The sequence below is a fragment of the Ambystoma mexicanum genome, chromosome 2q (assembly GCF_040938575.1).
Source record: "Ambystoma mexicanum isolate Mex_15411 chromosome 2q, UKY_AmexF1_1, whole genome shotgun sequence".
In the NCBI taxonomy this organism is placed as follows: Eukaryota; Metazoa; Chordata; class Amphibia; order Caudata; family Ambystomatidae; genus Ambystoma; species Ambystoma mexicanum.
In genome coordinates this window covers 1,333,070,429-1,333,091,762 of record NC_090924.1, presented here as the reverse complement: position 1 = coordinate 1,333,091,762, position 21,334 = coordinate 1,333,070,429, and the positions used below count along the sequence as shown (strand labels likewise).

Here is a 21,334-nt window from a genome sequence, read left to right as displayed (position 1 = left end):
TGCATGTTTCCTACTTTGTGGCTCCTGGCGGCATGTTGCCACCAGAGATGCATGAAGAATTAAAAGGTGTCTGAACATGCATTTCCCGTTACCCACCACACACACATAACAGAGTAGATCATTTTACATTTTGAGTGCTTCATTTCTGCGCATATAATGCTGCACGTGATCTATGCCATACAAATGTAAAACTGCATTCTCTCCAAAGCACAGAAAAGGGTTGAACTGATTAAGCTCAGAATAAAAGGTTGCATTGAGTTTGCACTTCTTGGGGCTGACGGTTCATTGCAAATCAGTTATTTCTGTCGTGTCCCGGCAACACTTAACGCCTGTTTGAGTGGGTGCATGTGTTCATAATGGCAAACAGCCCACTTTCAGCCACTCAGACATGTGCACTTGAAAAAGAAACAAAGGGTGAACATTGTCTTTGTCTGCAGCAGAGATGCTGTGGTTCGAGAATGGCGGCATTCTCTGTACAATGACCATTGGTTTATTTAACCTTTCCAGTACCTGTCTATTCTGCTCAGAGTGCTGGGACGTGAAAGTGGGACACAGGGCTTACTGCTCCCCACAACCTGACTTATGATGGGTATTAGGCAAGGCCATTTGGGGGCATTGTAGGGCACGGGGCGTGGACACAGATGGGGCCCGTGCAAACCAAAGAGATGAAGGTATCCAAAATCTCTGGCCGTGCCTTCTCCTCGCCATCACACACCGCAGCTTGATATGCGGTCCTGGCAGTCATTAAAATAAGCATGTGTACCCCCTTCAAGTCTCCTCCAGCTCTTCATCCTGGCTGGAATCAAAAAACTAAGTGGCATTTCAAGTGCAACATTAGCAGCGCATGGTGAGGGTACCTGTGTTCTAGCACACATTTAAGCAATAGCAGCATGAGGAAGGCCTAGGCGCTGTAGTGCACCTGCAGGGCACAGAACAGTAGCCATATTAAAAAGATACACATACCAAGTGCTTAAATTGTAAAAAAAAGAAGTGCCATGGCTCAAACATTTTCTAACACGCCCCCATTACACGTCAAGATGGGTAGCGTACCACCCACTGTTGCCACCTCCCATGGCCGCTCCCCATCCTGTTAACATATATGGAGTTAAAGCCGCAACTTTTGTGGTGACGGACGTACTCACTAGAGCAGATGTGTGATTTACAAATACCAATCAACATACACAGAAAATAACATTCTCGTCTTGTCTTGGCATGAGACAAATGTTTAAGGGAGTCTTTAAACACAATCATCATGTACATTTTGCTCTGATTCTATAGTTGTGTATTCTGTGACTGGCAGTTCGAATAATACAGTTGCCAAAACACCACATAATCAAACTGAGTCTGAGACAATACGTGCTGGGGCTCAGAAATAAATGCCTGGGTGGAGTCCAGGTAAACACCCCCACGAATGAAGCACTACACATACCCCAGCATAGAAACAGACTTCAGATCAGCAGCAAGTGCTCAAGCATGGTTACTGGTGACCGACTGGAAGCAACAGGAAAGGTACACATAGCATAGCCTAGATTGTAGATGTGGATTAGAAGCTACAAGGCAGGTGCATGCAGGGCCATGCTTTCCAAGTATTTCTGCCATTAGTCAGCAAAAAACAATGACTTTTTGGTGTGCAAGACATCAGCGGGTCACTATTATTATCGATGATGCAACACAACAGCCTGGTAAGCCACGATAGACTGCAATTTGAAGAGGGTATTTAGAGAACTAAATCACACTCAAGAGCTGACAATTTTGAAATGTTAAGGGACTGACCATTTTTAACAAATGAGGCACAATGCCAAAAGAGAGGCCCCGAATGGCAAACTTTCGTAAAAGATGAAGTTGGGATGTGAACTCAGTCTTTAATTTCTGCACTTTGCCGCATTTTTCCAGGTTGTTGGCATGTAGCAAGGTCCAACTATGTGGAAATGTTTTGGCTTTCCTGAAATAAAATAGCCCTTTGTTTTGTAAACCTGACTTGGATATTATACAAATCACATAGTAAACCATCATGGCAATATGTTTAAAATAATGTATAGAACAATATCATACAAAGGGAAAATAATTCAAGCTTACATTCGACCATCATCTAAGGAAATAGACATGTAGCAGAATGTTAATGGATGCAAATTTAAAAATCTCATTGAAGTTTTACTGTATTGTAAAGCTTTGAATACAACAAACTCACAGACTTGTGGTTTGTTATTCATGATGTCCTGAAGAACATTTCAAAATGTAGAAAGGATAGAAAACATATCTTTTTGTCAAATAAGAATCCTGGAAAATAAGATTGACAGGTTCCTGTGACATTTGGCAGGCTGTGTTAATTACAGAACCAATCATTCACTTAAATGGCATCAATGAAAAGTAAGAGCAGGCAATGGGCAAAATACTACCACCAGAATATAAGTCAAACCTTTACACAAAAGAGATCAGGATCCCCGGCTCATCTGGTTGCAAAGCCCAGACAAGAGCCTCAACACCTTGATATCACTGTCTCGAAATGTGGGTACCAAATCACCCCTCAGGACTAACACTTCCTGCTTTTCGTTGGGGCTAGTTACCCAGTTTTTACAACCCTAGTTAGGAGGAAATGTACTCTAGACGTATACCATAATGATATGTTCATTTGTACAAATCACACAATCTGATGCAGGTACATTTGTGTGTAGTACAGTAGGTTTTATTGTCACCAAAGTATATATATGCACACACAGAGAGAGAAAAGGCTAAATCGGCCTCGCTGGACTTTGCTGCTGTGATTTGGCATGTGAACACAGATCTCTGCAACGTCAACACGCTGAGCTATCCTATGCACCACCATGACACTCGAATTTATCAATATGCATGTGAACATTGTGTATTGCACATGATCAATATATCCCCCCACAGAAAGTAGAAAACACTTCACCTGTATTAGAGTGAACACGGAATGCATTACATGATTAATTGGAATCTGCATGTCGACAGTAGACAGGCAGCAGGCTCCGAAATGAGAGCCTCAGCAGCACATTAAACAATATCATGACGTGTCCTTTATGTTTAGTGAAAACATGGGCACTCATGTCTTTGCATCAGGCAGCCATGTGGGGCCCCTCACATGTTTGGGACCTGAGGCATGTGCCCCGTTTGCCCTTCCATGGAGATGTCGCTGATATTAGACCTTGTGGCCAATCGCGAGCAACTTTGTAACCAGTTTCCCAGTTTCAATGCCCTTCGGATGGCATTGGATGTGGGAAGCATGACAAGTGAATACAAAGGGTGGTCCTTTGCTTGCGCAGTGTCTGGAAAAAGATGGCTTCCATCACAGGGACCTTTCCTTGCAATGGGGGATATAGAATGGACGTCAGCATCGGGCCCAATGTGAGGGAGCCGTAGTATCCAGCATCGTGTTCATGCTCCCGCTGCTGGATTTTGATCATTTTATGGCTGTGGCGTAGGATTGTGGTCTGAGGGCCACCGTAAAATGTTTCATGCCAGAAGGAAATATCGTTTTATTTATTTTTTATTTGTAGTGTGCTTAACATCATGTACCAAACATAATGAATTGTATCTGGATATGGATGCAATACAAAGTAAAAAATTGCATGGAAGTTAGTCTGGAATTCTCTTTTGTGCAAGAGGATACCCAGGTTTAGGAAAAAAGCCAACTGTTCAAATGCTTACCAAAAGCAACTAGAGAGTCTAAGGTATGAAGAGAGAGTGGAAGGTTGTTCCACGACCTTGGGCCGAGAACTGAGATGTGATGGTTGCCGCTTGCTGGTCAACAGCTTGTAAGAACCACAAGTAGGTGGGCATTTCAGGATCAGAGAGTTTGCGACGGTGAGTGCTGAGAGAATAGGATGCCTTGAGATAGATACGGTGGGGTCCGGCCATGGACACACTTAAATACAAGGCACTTAATATTGAATAATATTCGTGACTGTATGGTTAGCCAATGGATGGCAGGATTGATATTCGTGACTGTATGGTTAGCCAATCGATGGCATGATTGACATTCGTGACTGTATGGTTAGCCAATGGATGGAAGGATTGATAGACGCGTCCTTACGAAGAAGTCGAACCATAGCTTTTTGGGCAAGATGAAGGCAGTGAATTGAATATTTAGGTGCACCTGTGTAGAGTTTAGAATGGAATAATGTTCCAAATGCACTCAGATCACTTATGTACCCACAGGTGGACACAGTGGTGATAATTGATGGTGCCCGCCATGAAAATTATAGTGGTCTCATTAGCTGGGTCCATATAGAATCTCCATAGGGAGCCTTGTCTCTTTGTCAGGATCAAATGTTGATGAAGCTGGATTCCTAACATTCCCACCTCTGTGTCCCACTTTGTCTAGGGAATCGAGAGCGATATGGCACGAAGGCATAACAACACAAGGAGTGCTCGCCTCAGTCTGTTTGCTAGCATTTACTGGCTGCCCACAAAACAATGCATCTAGTATGAGAACCACCTCTCCAGAATGGCACAAACATGACTTTCACATAACACCAGCCCTCAAAGAGCTCCACAGGCTTGACCTAAAAACTGAGATTGCACTGAAATTAAATGTGAACCCAAGGAAGGGTGCTCAGCCAATCAGGTGTCTGGAACAGTGGGAGAGAATACACAGTGTACCAGCTGATGTTTCTAGCTACCCGAGGTCCTTCGACGGGTGGTGTGAACGTCATTTTTGAATGACGGGCCGCAACATGGAGTTTCTACCTGTTGCCTCCCCACCCCAAAACAAAACATAAACTTTCCCCACCCCTTCAATCCCTCTCCACTTACCTGCTGGACCAGAGATGTGTGCTTTGGTCCTGGCTCTCCTCCCACCAGACTGCCGCCATTGAAATGGAAAATGGACTAAGTCCCTTTTCCAATGGCGTCAGCCTTTCCCCCCCCCCTTTTTTCCCTTGAGAGATCAGGCGGAACCCATCTCCTGGGGGGAAAAAACAAATAAGCTATTTGCACCCCAGGCAATCCCTGGGGTGCAAATCGCTATCATGCACCAGATGGGGGGCCTGCTTCTCGCTTGGCTCAGGTCTATCTTGTCTCGGCGGTGGTCTGTTACTGGCCTTTTATGCCCCTTGCTGGGGCGTGATTGCTACAATAAACTTCAATTCACTTTATCTAAACTAATCTGAACGCTGACTATTGGGGTTGTGTGAATGGGACTGATTTGGGGAACCAGATAATGGGTAAGTACAGTGAAGAGGTCTGCAACCTTTGGTTCTTCAGATGTTCTGGACTGCAGCTCCCACCAGCCCCTACCAGCAGAATCAATAGTGAAGGATTGTGAGCATTGTAGTCCAAAACATCTAGACACCTGGTATGGTAGGGGATCAAATACATTATGGTAAGAGGGAGAGGGTCTGGCAGTCTTTTGGGAAGCTGTTGAAGACAGATAATGTTAGATTCATTGTGTTGGCCACTAGAGAGCAGTGGGTACATTGAAGTGCATTCTGAAAAATGCTTTGGAGAAGGACTCCTGGTGGTCTGGTTCAGATAGAAAGTTGGAGTTTGATAGCATAGAGTGCTTCTAGAATAGTGATTATTTGCGACTTCTTTGAGGATCAGTAGATTAGACCGTAGGTATCATTGAGTCTCCTTCCTGGATCACACTCTCCATTCCCAAGCACCCTAATCCTCCTCCAGCTGGACACCACTGCATAGATCAAGGATCCTACCATGAAATGAGGTCCTAGGTCTTTAAAGATCGACAGGGGCGTGGTGAAGCTCGTACATTTTTGTAAGGAGTTCATATATCTAAAAAACAGTGGGATGTGGACGCGCACTACCAAACATGCATATTCCACATGCTACGAGGCGCGTGCCAAGAATTAGACAAGACATCCTAGCCATGTGAAGAGTATTTAAAGCCATTCAAACAACACTTTGGAGGTAAATGAGTAGAGCAGAGACGTTAAAACTTCTCAGACAATTAAAGATTCATATATTCGGCTGCAGCAAGATAATTAGCTTTCCTTTAATATCATGACATGTCGACGCAAGGAGCTGACAGGTCTTTGATGTGCACATGTGCAATGGCTTCTTTGTGCGATGGATGAAGTGGGAGCGAGTGCACCAGAATGACATTTCTGCAATCTCTTTGCAGCTAATTGGGAAGAATTAGAAGTCACTCAACGCTTAGAGGAAACCAAGGAGCACACCATTGTATACGAACTGTGTAATGCATGTGCTCGGAGAGTGAAGGGGGTGAATGCTCAGCCATCAGTGGCTAGGGACCACCTTGTTGGATATAAGTGGTACAAATGCATCCAGAAATTACCTAGTTGTATAATGAAGAGTCAAAAACAACCAATTTCCATTGAAAGTAGTGTGAACAATAATGATAAAGACAATGGGGGTCATTCCGAGTTGGGCGGTAAGGGTTTACGGGCACCAGTAAGGATGCCAGTGCCGGTAAACCCTTACTGCCCTATTCCGAGGTCCCTTAGCGGGTCCCAGCAGGAACAGCTGGTCTGACCAGCCGTTCTCTGCGGGTCTTGTTAAGGGACCTTGGAGCTAATAACGGGCGCGCAATTTGCGAGCCCGTTATTAGCGCCTTCCCCATTGAGCCCTACGGGGGCTCAAATGGGAATGGGGAATGGATTACTGAATGGAGACTTACTGGGTCCTCCAAGGTCGGATTGACCCGGTAAGTCCCCATTCAGTCAGACCGGACCCGGACCCGGGTTTGGAGGCAGCTTATAGCGCCATGGCTACCTCCAAACTCGTAATGACCCCCAAGGTAAATGAAGTGAGTAAACATAACTACATTTATTATTATTCAACTATTTAAGACAAATCTAAAAGGTTTTTTGCTTTCAGTGCTAATATTTTGTTAATATTGCATAATCATAAAAGGAATATCCGGCAGCTCAACCTGGAACCCCTTCATTTGCAGTCTGTTACTGTACAGAAGAAATATCCACTTTGATAGCATAGGGGAATCCACCCCCATACTCTAGAGAACTCCTACCCTCCTGTTGCTGCCTCACCTGCTCTAAAATATACCTCTCCAAACTGTTTTTCCTTATGTTTTGAACTTTTTTGATTTTAAACACTAAACGTTCAATACTTTTTTAATAATTAATTTTGGTTCTATGTCATTTCATCGATGGGTGAAATTTTGATGGGTTTTTCCTCCTTCCTCTGGGTTTTCCCAGTGGCAAGGGAGGCCATCATCCCCGTTGCCATGTTATATCCTCAGGATACCTTGCATGGTGAGAGAAGTCCCTATGATCAAGGAATACCGGTGTTCAATCAAGCCAAATTGTGATCTGTTATATTGTTGGATCAATTTTTGTAGAATACATGCACTTTTCTGACTCGTCTAACTCACAACTCCTCCTTTTCCCTCTCTCTGGTTTTCTGAGCACTGTGACACCCGTGGATGGTAGTGCCTGCCACTGTAGACATAGAAAGTGTAAATATGGGGACGTCCAGTGATACCCAATGTCCTGGGCCCGGGAAATGTTAGACCCCAGTCCTCACTGCCGGCAGCATGCAGATGAATCTCAGGGATTCATCAGACCAACGACATGAATGGTATCCACTTGGAGGTTCTCTAGAACGGCCCTTAATGGAAGGTGGGGGGTTTCGATACTCTTTTAGAGATGCTGTTGTGGAGCTCTACCACAGTGATGATGGCATTCTCGTATCCAGCAAGGTCCTGTGACAGGGAACTGGAGCTAACTAAATGAGGGACTTGTGCCAGATTCACACAGATATGCACTGGAAAAATACGGAGAATCCCTGAGCATCTTAGAGAGTCTCATGTACACATATGATTCTCAGAGATTTGCTCCAGGACATCACAGATATTCTCCAGGCAGCTGTGGATTTTTAATCCAGTTTTAGGCTTCGAAAATCAGGTCTGAAGAAGCTGGAACATATCTGACATGCTCAGGGCATTTCCTGATTGGCTCCTGAGCTAGTCATGGTGAATAGGGTCATTAGTGTCAATCTGTCCAGGAGTAACACGAAATTTCTCCTTCCTTGAACCTTTCCCTCTTCTCTTATGATGTTTAATGCCCCACAATGTACATAGGACTCACTTCCATCTCTTTGGGAAGTGGTACGCATGGGAGAATCCAACCACGCCCCTCCTAGTTGTTTCCCACTCTCTTTCTCTTACGCCAGGTCCTATCCTGGGTGAGACATTGAGGGCCTGATTCATGTAAGTGTTTTAAAATGGCGCAATCCCATAGGAAAATGTTTCACGAATCAGGCCCTGAATTCATTGTAGCGGATACTGGTGACTAGGGAGTCCGCAATGTCGTTAGGGTTGCTGTGGGCTATGCCGATGTAGGAAGAGAGTTGTGATTAGCGAACAAATATGTTTAAGTGACTGTTCTCATAATAATGGATAATTATCTGGGGATATTTGCAGGCGATCTTATTAGTTCTTATTTAGTCTAATTATACTTACATCTCGATGGCACCTAAAACACAAAATACTTTAGTCAGGCTTTAACCAGAAAGAATACTGCATATCCATTTGATCGCCCCAATTACGTTAAACTGTAATTATGGCACATCTGGCGCTTGTTTGTGTGTTGCATGAGAAAGCTAAAGAAGAGCTAAAAAATAAGTCAGCAAGGGTTATCAAGGCAAAAAAAAAACTCCAGTGCAGCAAGAAAAGTAAAAAAATAACTGCCACAGGGGCCATCAATGGCAACAGTGCAGGAAGAAGAGTCGAAAAATGACTGTTGTAAGTGCCAGCAATGCAAAAAAAAAGACAAGAGTGCAGCAAGCCACAAATATATCTACCACAAGAGCCACCAATGCAAAAAAAAAGACAACAGTGCAGCAAGACGAGTAAAAATATAACTACCACAAGAGCCACCAATGCAAAAAAAAAGACAAGAGTGCAGCAAGCCACAAATATAATTACCACAAGAGCCACCAATGCAAAAAAAAAAAGACAACAGTGCAGCAAGACGAGTACAAATATAACTACCACAAGGACCACCAATGCAAAAAAAAGACAACAGTGCAGCTTGAAGAGTGAAAAAATAACTGCCTCACGGGCCATCAATGCAAAACTGAAGACAACAGTGCAGCTTGAAGAGTAAAGAAAGAACTGCCTCATGGGCCATCAATGCAAAAAAAGACAACAGTGTAGCAAGAATTGTAAAAACGAGCCGCCTCACGGGCCATCAATGCAAAACAGTAGAAAACAGTGCAGCAAGAAGAGTAAACAAAGAACCGTCTCACGGGCCATCAATGCAAAACAGAAGACAACAGTGCAGCAGGAAGAGTAAACAAAGAACCGCCTCACGGGCCATCAATGCAAAACAGAAGACAACAGTGCAGCAAGAAGAGTAAATAAAGAACCGCCTCGCGGGCCATCCATGCAAAACAGAAGACAACAGTGCAGCAAGAAGAGTAAATAAAGAACCGCCTCGCGGGCCATCAATGCAAAACAGAAGACAACAGTGCTGCAAATCAACAGGACATGAAAGTACAATCCCGGAACCGAACTTGTGGTTGAAGGTTAAACAACTGATGTGAACATGTAGAATTTAGATCTGAAACATAAGGAATATTATCACATTTGCAATATATAAAATGATATTATACACCGCAACAATGTACTTTATGCTGGACAAGGGGGAAAATCACGATCACACCAGCCGGCTAGGGATCTTCTTCACCGTCTACCTGTGGAACTAACTTTCCAACTGGGACTCCCTTCCGTTGCTCTTGTTAAATCTCAGTACACAGCTAAATATTATAAATAGGAGGAAAAAAAAAACAAGTGGACACATTGTATCTTATGCTGCCTCAATATTGTAATACAAATGAGAGAGGCTGCATTGATTAATTTTATAGTTATATAATTAGCTAAAATATCCAATGATAATCCCCTTTTATGTCTATGAACTTTCCATTATCTTTTCGATAAGGAGCCCCGGATTTCCACATGGAACTTCCAATACTAAGAAAACAACCCCTACTGCTGTAACAAACAACCCATTCATCGCTCCTGATTGGCTGAGGAACATGAACGTGTTTCCTGGGTTACAAAAACCAACCTCTCAACCCAAAAGACTCATGTTGGTACCTGACCTGTTACTAAACGTTCTATGCTGGGAAAAAGGGGGGCACATTACATCAGAGTAGTGTAGAGTAGTGTAGATGGCAGGAAGGAAAAATAGTCTAGAGCTCTGCTTTTTGTGATAACGGACAGCTAATAGTTCTGCTGCATGTGTAGTTTTGTTTTGTGTTTGTCAGTCTGCGTCCATCAGCCTTCGGGTACCAGGAGCGCATTACACATCCTATAACATAACATAATGTAACATGAAACTAGAAATAAGTTGGAAAATATATTGATCCTCGCTTGAGTAGTTCAACAATCTCCTAAGCGCTAAAACCTCAGCACAGCATTGCCTCAGTCTCAACAAATCGCAAAGAGCAGCACAGAAAGAACTGGGTTTTCGTAGGCGAGGAAGCTTAGATAATACTTACGTGGTACATTTGGCGGCGTTTTCAGGTACTTTCCGTTAAAATGCTGAATTACTACTTCACATTTTTCAGTAGACTCCATTCTGAAAGGAGAACAACGTTCAGATAAAGTATAGATACATTGATCATTACAGTTCAATAATAATAATAATAATAATAATAATAATAATAATAATAATAATAATAATAATAATAATAATAATACATTGATTCAATTGTATTAGCATCCACAGGAGAGGTGGCACCCATTCAGCCACCTTGGAAAAGAAGCGCCATAAGATGGTGTTAGCCTGCATTCCGTGTTGTCTACTCACGCTTTCCCACTGTCTGGACCTTTCTTGGCTGTACGCCCCCACTGCCACAGCAGGATCCCCCTTACACTCGACTCATTCCACCCCTAATAAACATAAAACAACATCTATCCCTTTGCTGACACCTCCTCTGTGCACTTGATAATATATTCCTACATCCATCACAATTTGCACTTTATTTTAATTTGCACACTTTCATACTGTGTTTCATGTCCAAGGTTGAATCTGTATTGAGCTCAAACTGTTCTCATTTTAGGTCTATTAAATATGCACCCTTTTATTAATGTATTTTAATGTGTGTAAAGCGCCACACGCCAATGGGCCTCAGTGTGCACATAAAACAAACAAGGGATAGGCAGCAGGAGTCCCGGGGAAGAAGCTAAGTTCTGGTCAGGCAGGAGATCAAGGGGAGAGAGAGAAACATAGTTCAGCCTGTGTTGATGTTGATCAGGTGAGTTTTTATTTCCTTCCACCATGGGGTGGTTGAAAGTATTCCCCGGTAAACCTGTATGTCTGATCTCCAAACCATACGAATTTCGGGTGTGCTTAACTTTCCTACACTTCCCTCAGGGGTGGTTTGACTCAGATTGACTTGGCAGGTTCCATGGGCACAGATGGTTGGAGTGATCAATTTTGTAAGTGGAAGCAGGGGTCATGGCCAGCTAGCGGCTTGGCTAGGGTAGGTAGATCAGGTTTAGTCCATTACGGTAGTTGAGAAGAGGTAGAAATGGGACAGGTTGTTTATTTAATCAGTTAATCCAAGAATAGGTTGGAGGCAGGCGACTACATTCAGTGGCTGTACATTAAAGTACAATACACTGCCATTACCTTGTTACAAGGCAGGAGCGAGTCCCAGTGCCCTTCTTACAGGACATACACACACGTGATATTTGTATTCAGTGACTAGTCGGGTGGAGAAGTCCTAGTGTTGGCTAAAAGCAGGCGATCACATCCAGTGGATGTAACCTAGTGTGTCACCTTTTTGTGATCAGAGGAGTCTAATCCAAGTGAGAAAAGGATTCTAAACGGGTTTCATAAAGGTGTTGGGATTATTGGTGGAATGGTCGACTAGAAAAGGTGTCAGGGAGGTTTCTTAAAGTGTTTCACAAAAGGGGAGATCGAAAAGAAAAATCTGAAATGGCCTAAGTGCAGGCACTCCTGCTCTCCCCGCACTCCTGCTCTCCCCTAGTGGATCAGCTGTGGGATGTATTTACCCATGCATCCGAGCCCTACCTCAAAACTGTGCAGTACTGACATGAAAACATCATGATGGCCAGAGCTTCCCAGAAAATGCACAGGGAAATGCATGAAGAATAGGCTGCCACTCATTTTTGCCGATGTTATGGGCACAGAAGGACACTGCCTAAAACCACCATTGGACTACCCACACAGTAGTCTGAAACCATTGGGAATGGCAATGCTGATTGCCAAAAGCAAACCCATAACTGTGGAGAATTCATTTTCTTAAATCCCAAAAAGGGGTGCAGTACCAGTACTCACCACTATCCAAAAGCCGGCGTTTTAAAACCACCAGATTTTGTAGAAAACTGAATAAATGAACCCAAAACATGCCAAAGAAAGACATTTTAAGAGGTGGATCCAATGTAAAGTTATATTCTGAAGTGACTTGAAGGTTTATAACAAGACTGGCTGAGCTGTGGATTTCAGCAGTTTAAGTAAAGTTGGACTGAAAGACACTACAAATCTAAATGTTTAAAAGAAATGAGTGACCTACTCTTGAGTGTCACATAGGTTGCAATTGTTTAAATGTCATAGTTTTAAACTTAGAATCAGCATCCTAGCTGCATATGTAAAAAAAAAATGTCTTGACTTAAACTGGGGAACAGAAATGACATGTAGCTAAAAACTGGCTTAAAGAGATTCCAATTCTTCCTGGCAACTACCCCCATCAGGAGTGAAACTTGAGTCACAGCTGTGTTCCCAGGCCTATCTGCCTTTTGCTGGCCACACTAAGGATATGCCATCTCTCTGATAATTGAATTAAGGGAAGCCCCCACAGAATACAGGAGCTCTGAACAAAGCCCTCTCCTGACTCAGGCAGATGGTTTATTGCAGATATCGTAAAAGTAGCTTCCTCCTGAAGCAAAGGGGAGGGGCTGGAGGAAAACCACACCCCTTTGGGGCCAGAACATAACTCTAAAAAGATGAATAACTCATAGAGCGGACATGTGAAAATTTTATAAATGATACCATAATTCTTGTGATTTTTCTGCCCACATTTTAAGACGTGCTAGGACCCGGTGGTATGTTCAGGGGGGTTTTAGCGGAAAAGAGGATATTACTCAAAATGTGTGCATGTGAAAAATCTGACACTTCATCAACTAATGTCCATACTCCTTGCGCACATGTGTGTAAATTTGGGTTAATGTCCGAAATTGCGAAACCAGTTAAAAAGTGAAATATGTGCCATTTTTGAATGCAAGCCCCCAGGAAGAGCAGATTTGGACAGGGTATACCTCCTGTGATATGTGAAGGGTGCATGTAATTTTAAACAAATGTGTACCTGTGCAAATATGTTTTTTTGAGCAAATATAGATTGTGTGTAAAGTTGACAGGGTTGGGTTCTCTGTATCATAAACAGACCTCATCATGATGACACTTCATTTCATTCCCCCAATCAAGTGGAAGCGGATGAAGTGGCCAATGACAAGTGGAGAGGGGCTGGCTAGTTGTGCTGCTCACACACACCCATTTTCAAAACACATAAAAGCAGAGAGACAGGACAGAGAGGGCCCTTCAAATCCATTTGCTGCGGGACGCTCTGCCGGGAAAATCCATACTTTACCTCCATCAACCTTCAGAGACCCAGACAGACTAGCAGAGTAGAGCTGACCTGTTAGCAGAACCAGAGAGAGAGCAGACCCAGATCACTGTGAAGTGCAGAGACCAGAGTCCCGTCTAAAACCTGACCAGATCCGTGGCGTGGCCCATTTAACTCAAGAATATAGTGTGAGTACCTAGAAAACTGTGCAGAACCAATCTCTTAGTTAAAATAATATAATTCAATCTATTTAATCTAAGTAGAACTGCCTCCCAACTGTCACCTGTCATTTGTAAAACTGTCACCTGTCATTTGTAAAGCTGTCACTTGTCATTTTCTAGTTGCAAGCTGCACTTGTCTTTTTGAACTTTAAAATTTCAAATCTGAAAAACGACCTTTATTTAATCGCTCATATCTCCGTGACCGTTTGTGCTAGAGACTTGCAGTAACTTTCATCTGGAAGCTGAGATCCTAGGCTATCCTACGACCTCAAAACGATATTGCTAGCCCTTGTAGTTCCTCTGTAATCGCACCAGACGCATTCGCGAATTTTGCTGCGATTTGAAAATTTCTCCACTTGCAAAAAGATAGCTGCTTTTGCTTTCCTCTGAAAAAAATCGTTTGCCTCATAAAAACCATCCCTGCATCATTGCTAGTGTGAGCCTGGACTAATATTAACTAGATACCACTCACCCTGAACCTCTAGAGGGAATTAAAAGCATTTTAGCATATTTTTTCTTCATTTCCAGCACATTTAAAAGCATTTGGGCCTGTGTTTTCAACTTCTGTAGTCTAAGTTGCTGGGGTGAACTGAATCACATTTGATTGCATTTCTGAGAACTGTGTGCTTCCCTCCATTTCCTTGCGTTGCATAAAAGGGGGGGGTGAATTGTCCAAGAAAGTGATTACATTGTCTTTTGCTGAAATCCAATCAAGTTATTTTCTGTATTGCATTTTCATTCCACATTGCATCCATTTGAAACCATAAAAGTATTGTTGCTATCTTATCCATCCTATAACCACTCATCATTGATTATAAAGAAACCATAGAAGTATTGTTGCTATCTTATCCATTTCATGTCAACTCCTTAGAGATTATCAAGAAGTGTGCTAGTGCCAGATTCTCCGTTGTTAATCTTTATCATACCAGATTAAGTGTGATATCCAATTATTAATTTATTATAAAGCGTGATATAATATATATTGTTTAAGTTATCAAATAAACCTTTAAACTTGCAAAACAGAACTACTTCTTGGCTCAGTGGGGTCAGGGGGATTCCAAGGGAGGGGTGTTATATAGGGGTAGTCATCCAGAACGCATGAACTGGACATAAAGATATATCAATAAGGGTTTTCATTCAGTATTCTAGACTAGGCGTTGACTTGGCTGTAGTGCTGAATTGAATCCTCTTACAAATTGGGGGCTCGTAGCCGGGATTCTGGGTTAGAATACCACTTGTGCAGCTTAATACAGTGTGCTAACTGACGGGATACATACATCCAGTCGGATCACCACGCTGCATTACGCTGTGAAGCATTCCTCAAAAGGGACACTCCAAGAAAAGTTCTGTTCTGCAAAAATAAAATACTAACTTCTGTAAGTCAGGACAGAGACCAATCTCTAGAATGACGACCTTGGTAGATATGAAAATAGCCAGAGAGCACTTCTTACATAAACTATTTGTGAGAGGTGAATGGGCTGAGCAGGGCCAGGATGCCTGGTTGCAGGCCATCACGCGATAGGCCACTGAAACAGGGTCAGACTTATGGAGAGATTAGGGTCCATTACATGTGGCCCTGAGTGAACTATATATGGCTCCTAAGGCCAAAGATGAACACGACAAGATTGTTAGGATAGCGGCATATTTATATTTATATATGGGAGCCATACAGAATAAATGTGCTGAAGGCCAAGATCTGGCAAAAAGGCAACAGATGGCGTTAGAGAAGGCCCAATCTGATCTGGACTCTTCTGAGCAAAGGCTGCACAGAAGCCAGGAGTCAGAAAATGAGACCAGACAGTACATCACTAAAATAAAGGAGGATATGGATGTGCTGCAAAAGGAAAAGTCAGAACAGGATACCAGATTTCTGGCCTTGCAGAAGGAACACCAAGAAGGTTTGGACTCCCTACTGCAAAGCCAGAAAAAGCTGGAGCAACAACTGGACTTCAACAGGGTATGTGCTGAGCAGGTAGTCACCCTGCAAGGCCACCTAGATAGGGAAAAGGCAGAAAGCAACAAAATAATTCTGAAAGACCTGGATACCCAGGCAGAGTTTGATCAGGAGCGCCAGAAAGCTGGTGCCTTCCAAAGGCAAAGGGACGACCTGGCAGCACAGATGCAGGCTCTCAGTCAGGAAAGAGACACTTTAGGCCAGGAAGTCTGCCACTTAAAAAAGGAAATTGAAGAAAATCACCTGGCCCTCCAGGGGCGGGGTGACCTCCAAAAAGAAAACCAGAACTTGGTAGAGCACACCAGAAGGGTGGAGGATGCTCTAGCAAGAAAGGAGCAGGCCAATAGGGACATTGCCCAGGAGGTAACCCTCCTGCAGCAAAGACTGGCCCAGTGCTCCAGGACCAATCAGGAAGCACAGAGGGAAAATGAGGCCCTCTGTCAACACAATGATAGGCTCCAACAACAGGTAGCGATGCAGGAGAGACTGATAGAGTCTAGTAAGGCCTTAACTGAGGAACTGAAGGCACAAATGCAGGCTCTTGCATTGCACCAGGGAGCAGGGGCGGATAGAGATGAGGTCCACTGGGAAAGAGAGACTCCGGACCATAACCTCAGGAGCCCTAACACCAGGGGCCTTCATCTCTCCCAGTCCCTGGACTCTACCACCCCCATGTCCCCTGGCGCACATGAGCACAGGGCCACAGGGATGGCAGATTACTATCCAGCTAAAAGTATGGGGCTCATAGGCCAGTACCACTCAGGAATGGAGGGGTGGGCATCCGGGTATGGGCACCCAAGTACAGTACAGTTCAGTGGGGAACCCCAGGAGAGTAGGCCCCTTAAGGGCATCCTGAAAACCTCTGCCCAGTTAGGTCAGTGGGGGGGGTACCCAGCAAATCCTGGCAGCAAGGAGGGATCTGAGGACTCCTCTGAGCACCACAGGAAACAGGAGACCAGGTCCCCACATTCTGCCAGCCATTCCCAGGCTCGCAGAATCCGGGAAAACCTGGAAGAACAGACAGGAACCTCTGGGAGCAGTGCCTCTGAGTCAGAGGATGAATGGACAAGGGTTACCCGAACCAAAAAGGCCAATAAGGCAAAAAGGGCCTTGCTTAAGGACCCCTTAAAGCAGATTAAGGCGATCAGGAGCGTCATCACGCCTTACCATAAGAACGCTAAGTATTCTGTTTGGGAGCACTTAGAGTTGTTTGAGCAAATGATGGAGACTTTCCATTTGAAGGACAGCCAAAGCTGTATTCAATATGTAAAGTGGACCTTCTCCCCGGAATACTCCAGTTTCTTTGCGGGGCTGGAGGACCAAAATCATTTAAGATGGTCCACCTATAAGGCGGCCATCTTGAAACATTTTTCCATTCATAGAAATCCTCAAGAGGCTCGCAAGGCAGCCTACAATTTGCAATGTGGGGAGGATCAGGCCCCACAAGAATTTGTGCAAGAACTGAAACGTGCTTTTGCGCAGACCACCAGAAGGGTGCGCACAGACAGTAGAGAATTCATAAATACATTTTTTCATGCCTTGCCCAAATACATAATGACCCAGCTCGTGAGGGATTTTCACGAGAAAAGATCTTTAGACTGGGTCCTTGAACAGGCTACCCGGATCTATGAGGTGCAGAAACCGGTAGATAGCAAAAATAATGCTCAGAAAAACCCCAAAGCCAACAGCACCCCTGCTGCTGCCAAGGTGGCAGAGGTAAATGTCACCCCCGTTTTAGAGTTGGAGATGGGGGGGCCTAAAAACCTACCTGCACCTAATAATGCTAGGCCCAGAAGGTCCTCGGGCCAGTCACAGACAGGGAGCCAGGGAGGCAGCCCCACAAATGGGGTCCCTCGCTCTCCTGATTATGTAAGTCCCCGTTACAAGGGAAATCGACCCATCCTGGGTTATGTGTGGACTCCTCCAGCCCAAGGGGGGGGATCCAGCCAAGCACCTAACCCAGGGAACTTCCCTCCCAACTTCCCACAGGAGGGCAGAAATTCTCCAAATCCTGGCCAGAACTTTTTCCCCAGGTATCCACCCAATTTCCAACCCCAAAATCATCCATCCTTCTTTCCCCAATTCCCTGAGCCCAGACAACCTAATCCGGGTGAGGGGAGGCCAAGGGTGGAGGGGTACCCAAATCTTCCCAACCCGGGGTATTACCAGAGGAGGGACAGCTACCCTTCCCGGGATCAGCCCAGGGGAGAAAACAGGGCCCCGTATCAGCCTGAGCGGGTTTCCCAGTTAGAGCGCCAGGTTCAAAACATGGCGCGGGATCTGGGTCACATACTGAGGGCTCAGCAGAACCCTCAGATCGGCATGCCGGCGCAGAACGCACCCAACTCTGGACCTGGTGCCCCAGAACAATGACGGGGGCAGCACCCCGATAACTCACCGATTCCCAGGGAGGAGGCACAAAGGGAAGGGGGGTGTAAAGCCTTGGAGGAAGCTTCCTTCCTCACTTGTAAACAGCCCCTGGAAACCCAGGAACCGGAAACAAAATCTCTTGCCCCTGAAAGTCTGCCTCCTAAGGAGCAGAGGGGGGGTAGGAGAAACAAAAGACCCAAACAGACTCAGTTTGAGGAGGAGGTACAGGTCTTCCAATTTAAGGGAGAGGGATCCTCAGAGGATCCTGGGAAAAGGATCTTCTCCTTCAGAGAGGGGGGAACTCCTCCCAAAGAAAAATGGGTCCCTATGGATGCAAATCCAGACTGGGGAGATGTGGAGACTGAGCTACCGCCGCCCACCATCTCATCCCAGAACCAACCGCAAGAAAATCCCCTGGTTCAAACCCATCCTGGTGACTGCCTCCAAAAAAGGGGGGGCGGCCCAGAACCGGAGCCAGGGGAACCCACAATGGCTCTGATCTCCAGTTGCCAAATTTTTCTTTCAGATTCCCACGGCTCTCCACAGAATTCTGCCCAAATCTCTTCGCTAGCGATGTCCAAAACCAGAAAATTAGCCCACCAGTTGTCCAAAAATGTACATTATCTGTGCCCCCTTGAGGAGAAGGAGGGAAGATATTATGCCCCGGTACAAGTACAGGGGCAGGGTACAATTTTGGCACTGGTGGACACTGGATCTCAAGCTACCCTTCTGTCCAGAAGGGCCTTTGACGAACTGAATGCAGGAAGGGGAGAGAATTACCAAATTCCTCTCACCTCTCTTCCTGGGCAACTCCAGAACTTTGACGGGAAGGAAATTCCCGTCGAGGGGACGGCAGATTTGGACATTAGAATTGGGCGACACAAGTTGAAACACCCGGTCATAGTTGTGACCCCAGAGGGCACCCCTTGTTTACTAGGGAATGACCTCCTGAGAAGGTTGTCACCCCTAATAGATTGCGTAAACAGGGTCCTCTGGACCCAGACTAGCCGACCAATAAAATTAAAACAGAGTGTCAACCATGTTAGTTTAAACGGCACCTGCCACATGGTTGAACAAAAATCTGACCAAGTAGAATTTCACTTCCAGAATAGCCAAATTCCAGACGTGACAGTAATAGCACTAGGACAACAGACTGGTGATGCAGGGTCCTCTCTATTTCTGAAAATCAACCTTCCTTCCAGTCTAAAGTGGTACTCCACGCTGGAAGGAAACACTCTGAGATTCTATACTAATCCACAATCTGAAACTCCCACTCCTATAGTCCAGAAAGATGCGAAATCAGCTCAGAGCCTGGCTGATATTCAGCAAATTGGAGAGCAGTTGTTCATCCCTGTCCAATTAAATGATGGGAAGGACTCTGTTCTCGCTCGAGTGTGTGTGAACAACGGTAAGAGCTTCATCAGCGAAGCCATGTTTCGCCAACTCCCAAAAGATCCAGCCATTCCTACCTTCAAACTGATAGACAAATGGGAAATGGACCTGGAAGCACCTAATTCCAAACATCTCCTGCCAAGCAGGTGTATGCTCAAAATCTCCATTGGCAACAAGAGCATAGTCCATAATTGTTGGGTCGTGCGAGACGTCACTGCCGCCTTTTACTTAGGCAGTGACATTCTCAATCGCTTTGCCATTAGTTTGGACCTAATAAACTTCAAAGCTTGGTCCCGATTAGCGGATAATCCCATGGGCTTTGATGATCCAGAAAAAGCATTTAGGTCAGCTCAATTGCTACCTTATGCAGTTGAAATTCAGATCAAAGAGGAAGTCACCATCCCAGAAAGGACCCGACAATTCTCCCTGGAAGTGAAAGTTAAAAGAGGACAATATTTGCAAAACCCTGATGCTTATATACATCTAAATGCTTCTCTCCAACAGCAAGGGTTGGGGGTAAACCCAACTCCATTAGTCAACATAGAACATGACACCATTCCAATAGAGGTGGATAACAGCGACTTAAAGAGTATTACTCTAGCCGCAGGCACCATTATTGGAATGGCGGTTGATGACCGACATTTCTCCATTGATCTTGGAAATGAACTGTTAGGACCAATCCCCAAGGACTGTTTTGACGGTGACAGTGATGACAATACAACACCAGACAGGATTTTTACCCGGCATGGGGGGAACTTCCTGGTGTACACTTCCTGCCCCTATGGTAAGGAAGATGTGACTTGTGACTTCAGGAGGGATGAGGTGATTTTCCAGGTCCATGAGGGCTGCCTTTCCCACCTGAAGCCTCCAGTCCAAATCAGCACTCTGACCAGGGACTTCTCCACCCAGCTGGAGGAGGCCGCTGAAATAGCCAAACCAGAAGTCTTTCCAGGCTTTAGGCAGATGGTGGAAGAGAGAGTCAACCTAGCTGATGCCTGTGTGACTCTGGAACAAAAGCAAAAGTTGAAACAAGTTTTCTTGGATTTCCAAGATCTCTTTGCGGTAGACTCATATGACTGTGGTCGCACTGACATCCACACAACAACAATCCCCACGGACCCTGGCATGACTCCTGTGTTTGTGAAGCAATATCGCTTGCCTCTCGCATCAATGGAGTCCCTTACTGAAATAATTAAGAACCTTGAGTCCCGGGGAATAATCCGTCCAGTCCACAGCACCTTCAATAACCCGGTGCTGGGAATATTGAAGCCGAACGGCCAGTGGAGACTCTGTGCTGACCTTAGGGAGCTCAACAAACGGGTCCATACTTCCCGATGGCCTCTGCCCTACATTGACCAAGGGCTGGCCCAGATCCAGGGGTCACAGGTATTCACAGCAATAGACCTGACCAATGGATACTGGACCGTGCCTGTCAGTAGGGAGGACCAATACAAACTGGCCTTTACCTTTGGGGGCCAGCAATACACATGGACCCGGACTCCCTTCGGATACCTCAACTCCGGCAATGAATTCAACATTTTCCTACATAAGGCCATGCCCGACCTGGGTGCGAGGGGTAACCTGGCTTATGTAGATGATGTCCTCATCAAAAGTTCATCTGTGGAGGAACACATAGCGGAGATCCGTTATGTTCTGACCCAGTTGAGGGCCGCCGGAGCAAAACTTTCCTTTCAGAAAGCACAGTGGTGTAGAACCCGTGTTAATTTCTTGGGGCATGAGATTACTCCTCAGGGTCTCTGTCCCCAGGAAAAGAAAGTGGAAGCACTTCAGAAACTGAAAGACCCCACAACTCTGCGGGAACTAAGGAGCCTCCTTGGACTGACTA

At 45.0% G+C, this 21,334-nt stretch overlaps 1 protein-coding gene across 6 annotated transcripts in view; it reads right to left on the bottom strand.

Moving 5' to 3' along the window:
• RBMS3 (RNA binding motif single stranded interacting protein 3) overlaps nt 1-21,334 on the bottom strand; it is a 2,259,106-nt gene that overhangs the window by 748,108 nt on the left and 1,489,664 nt on the right. For all 6 annotated transcript variants that reach the window (XM_069648793.1, XM_069648794.1, XM_069648792.1 and 3 more), the window contains exon 6: nt 10,462-10,541. In XM_069648793.1, the coding sequence (XP_069504894.1) occupies nt 10,462-10,541 (80 nt within the window). The remainder of the gene's footprint in view (nt 1-10,461; nt 10,542-21,334) is intronic.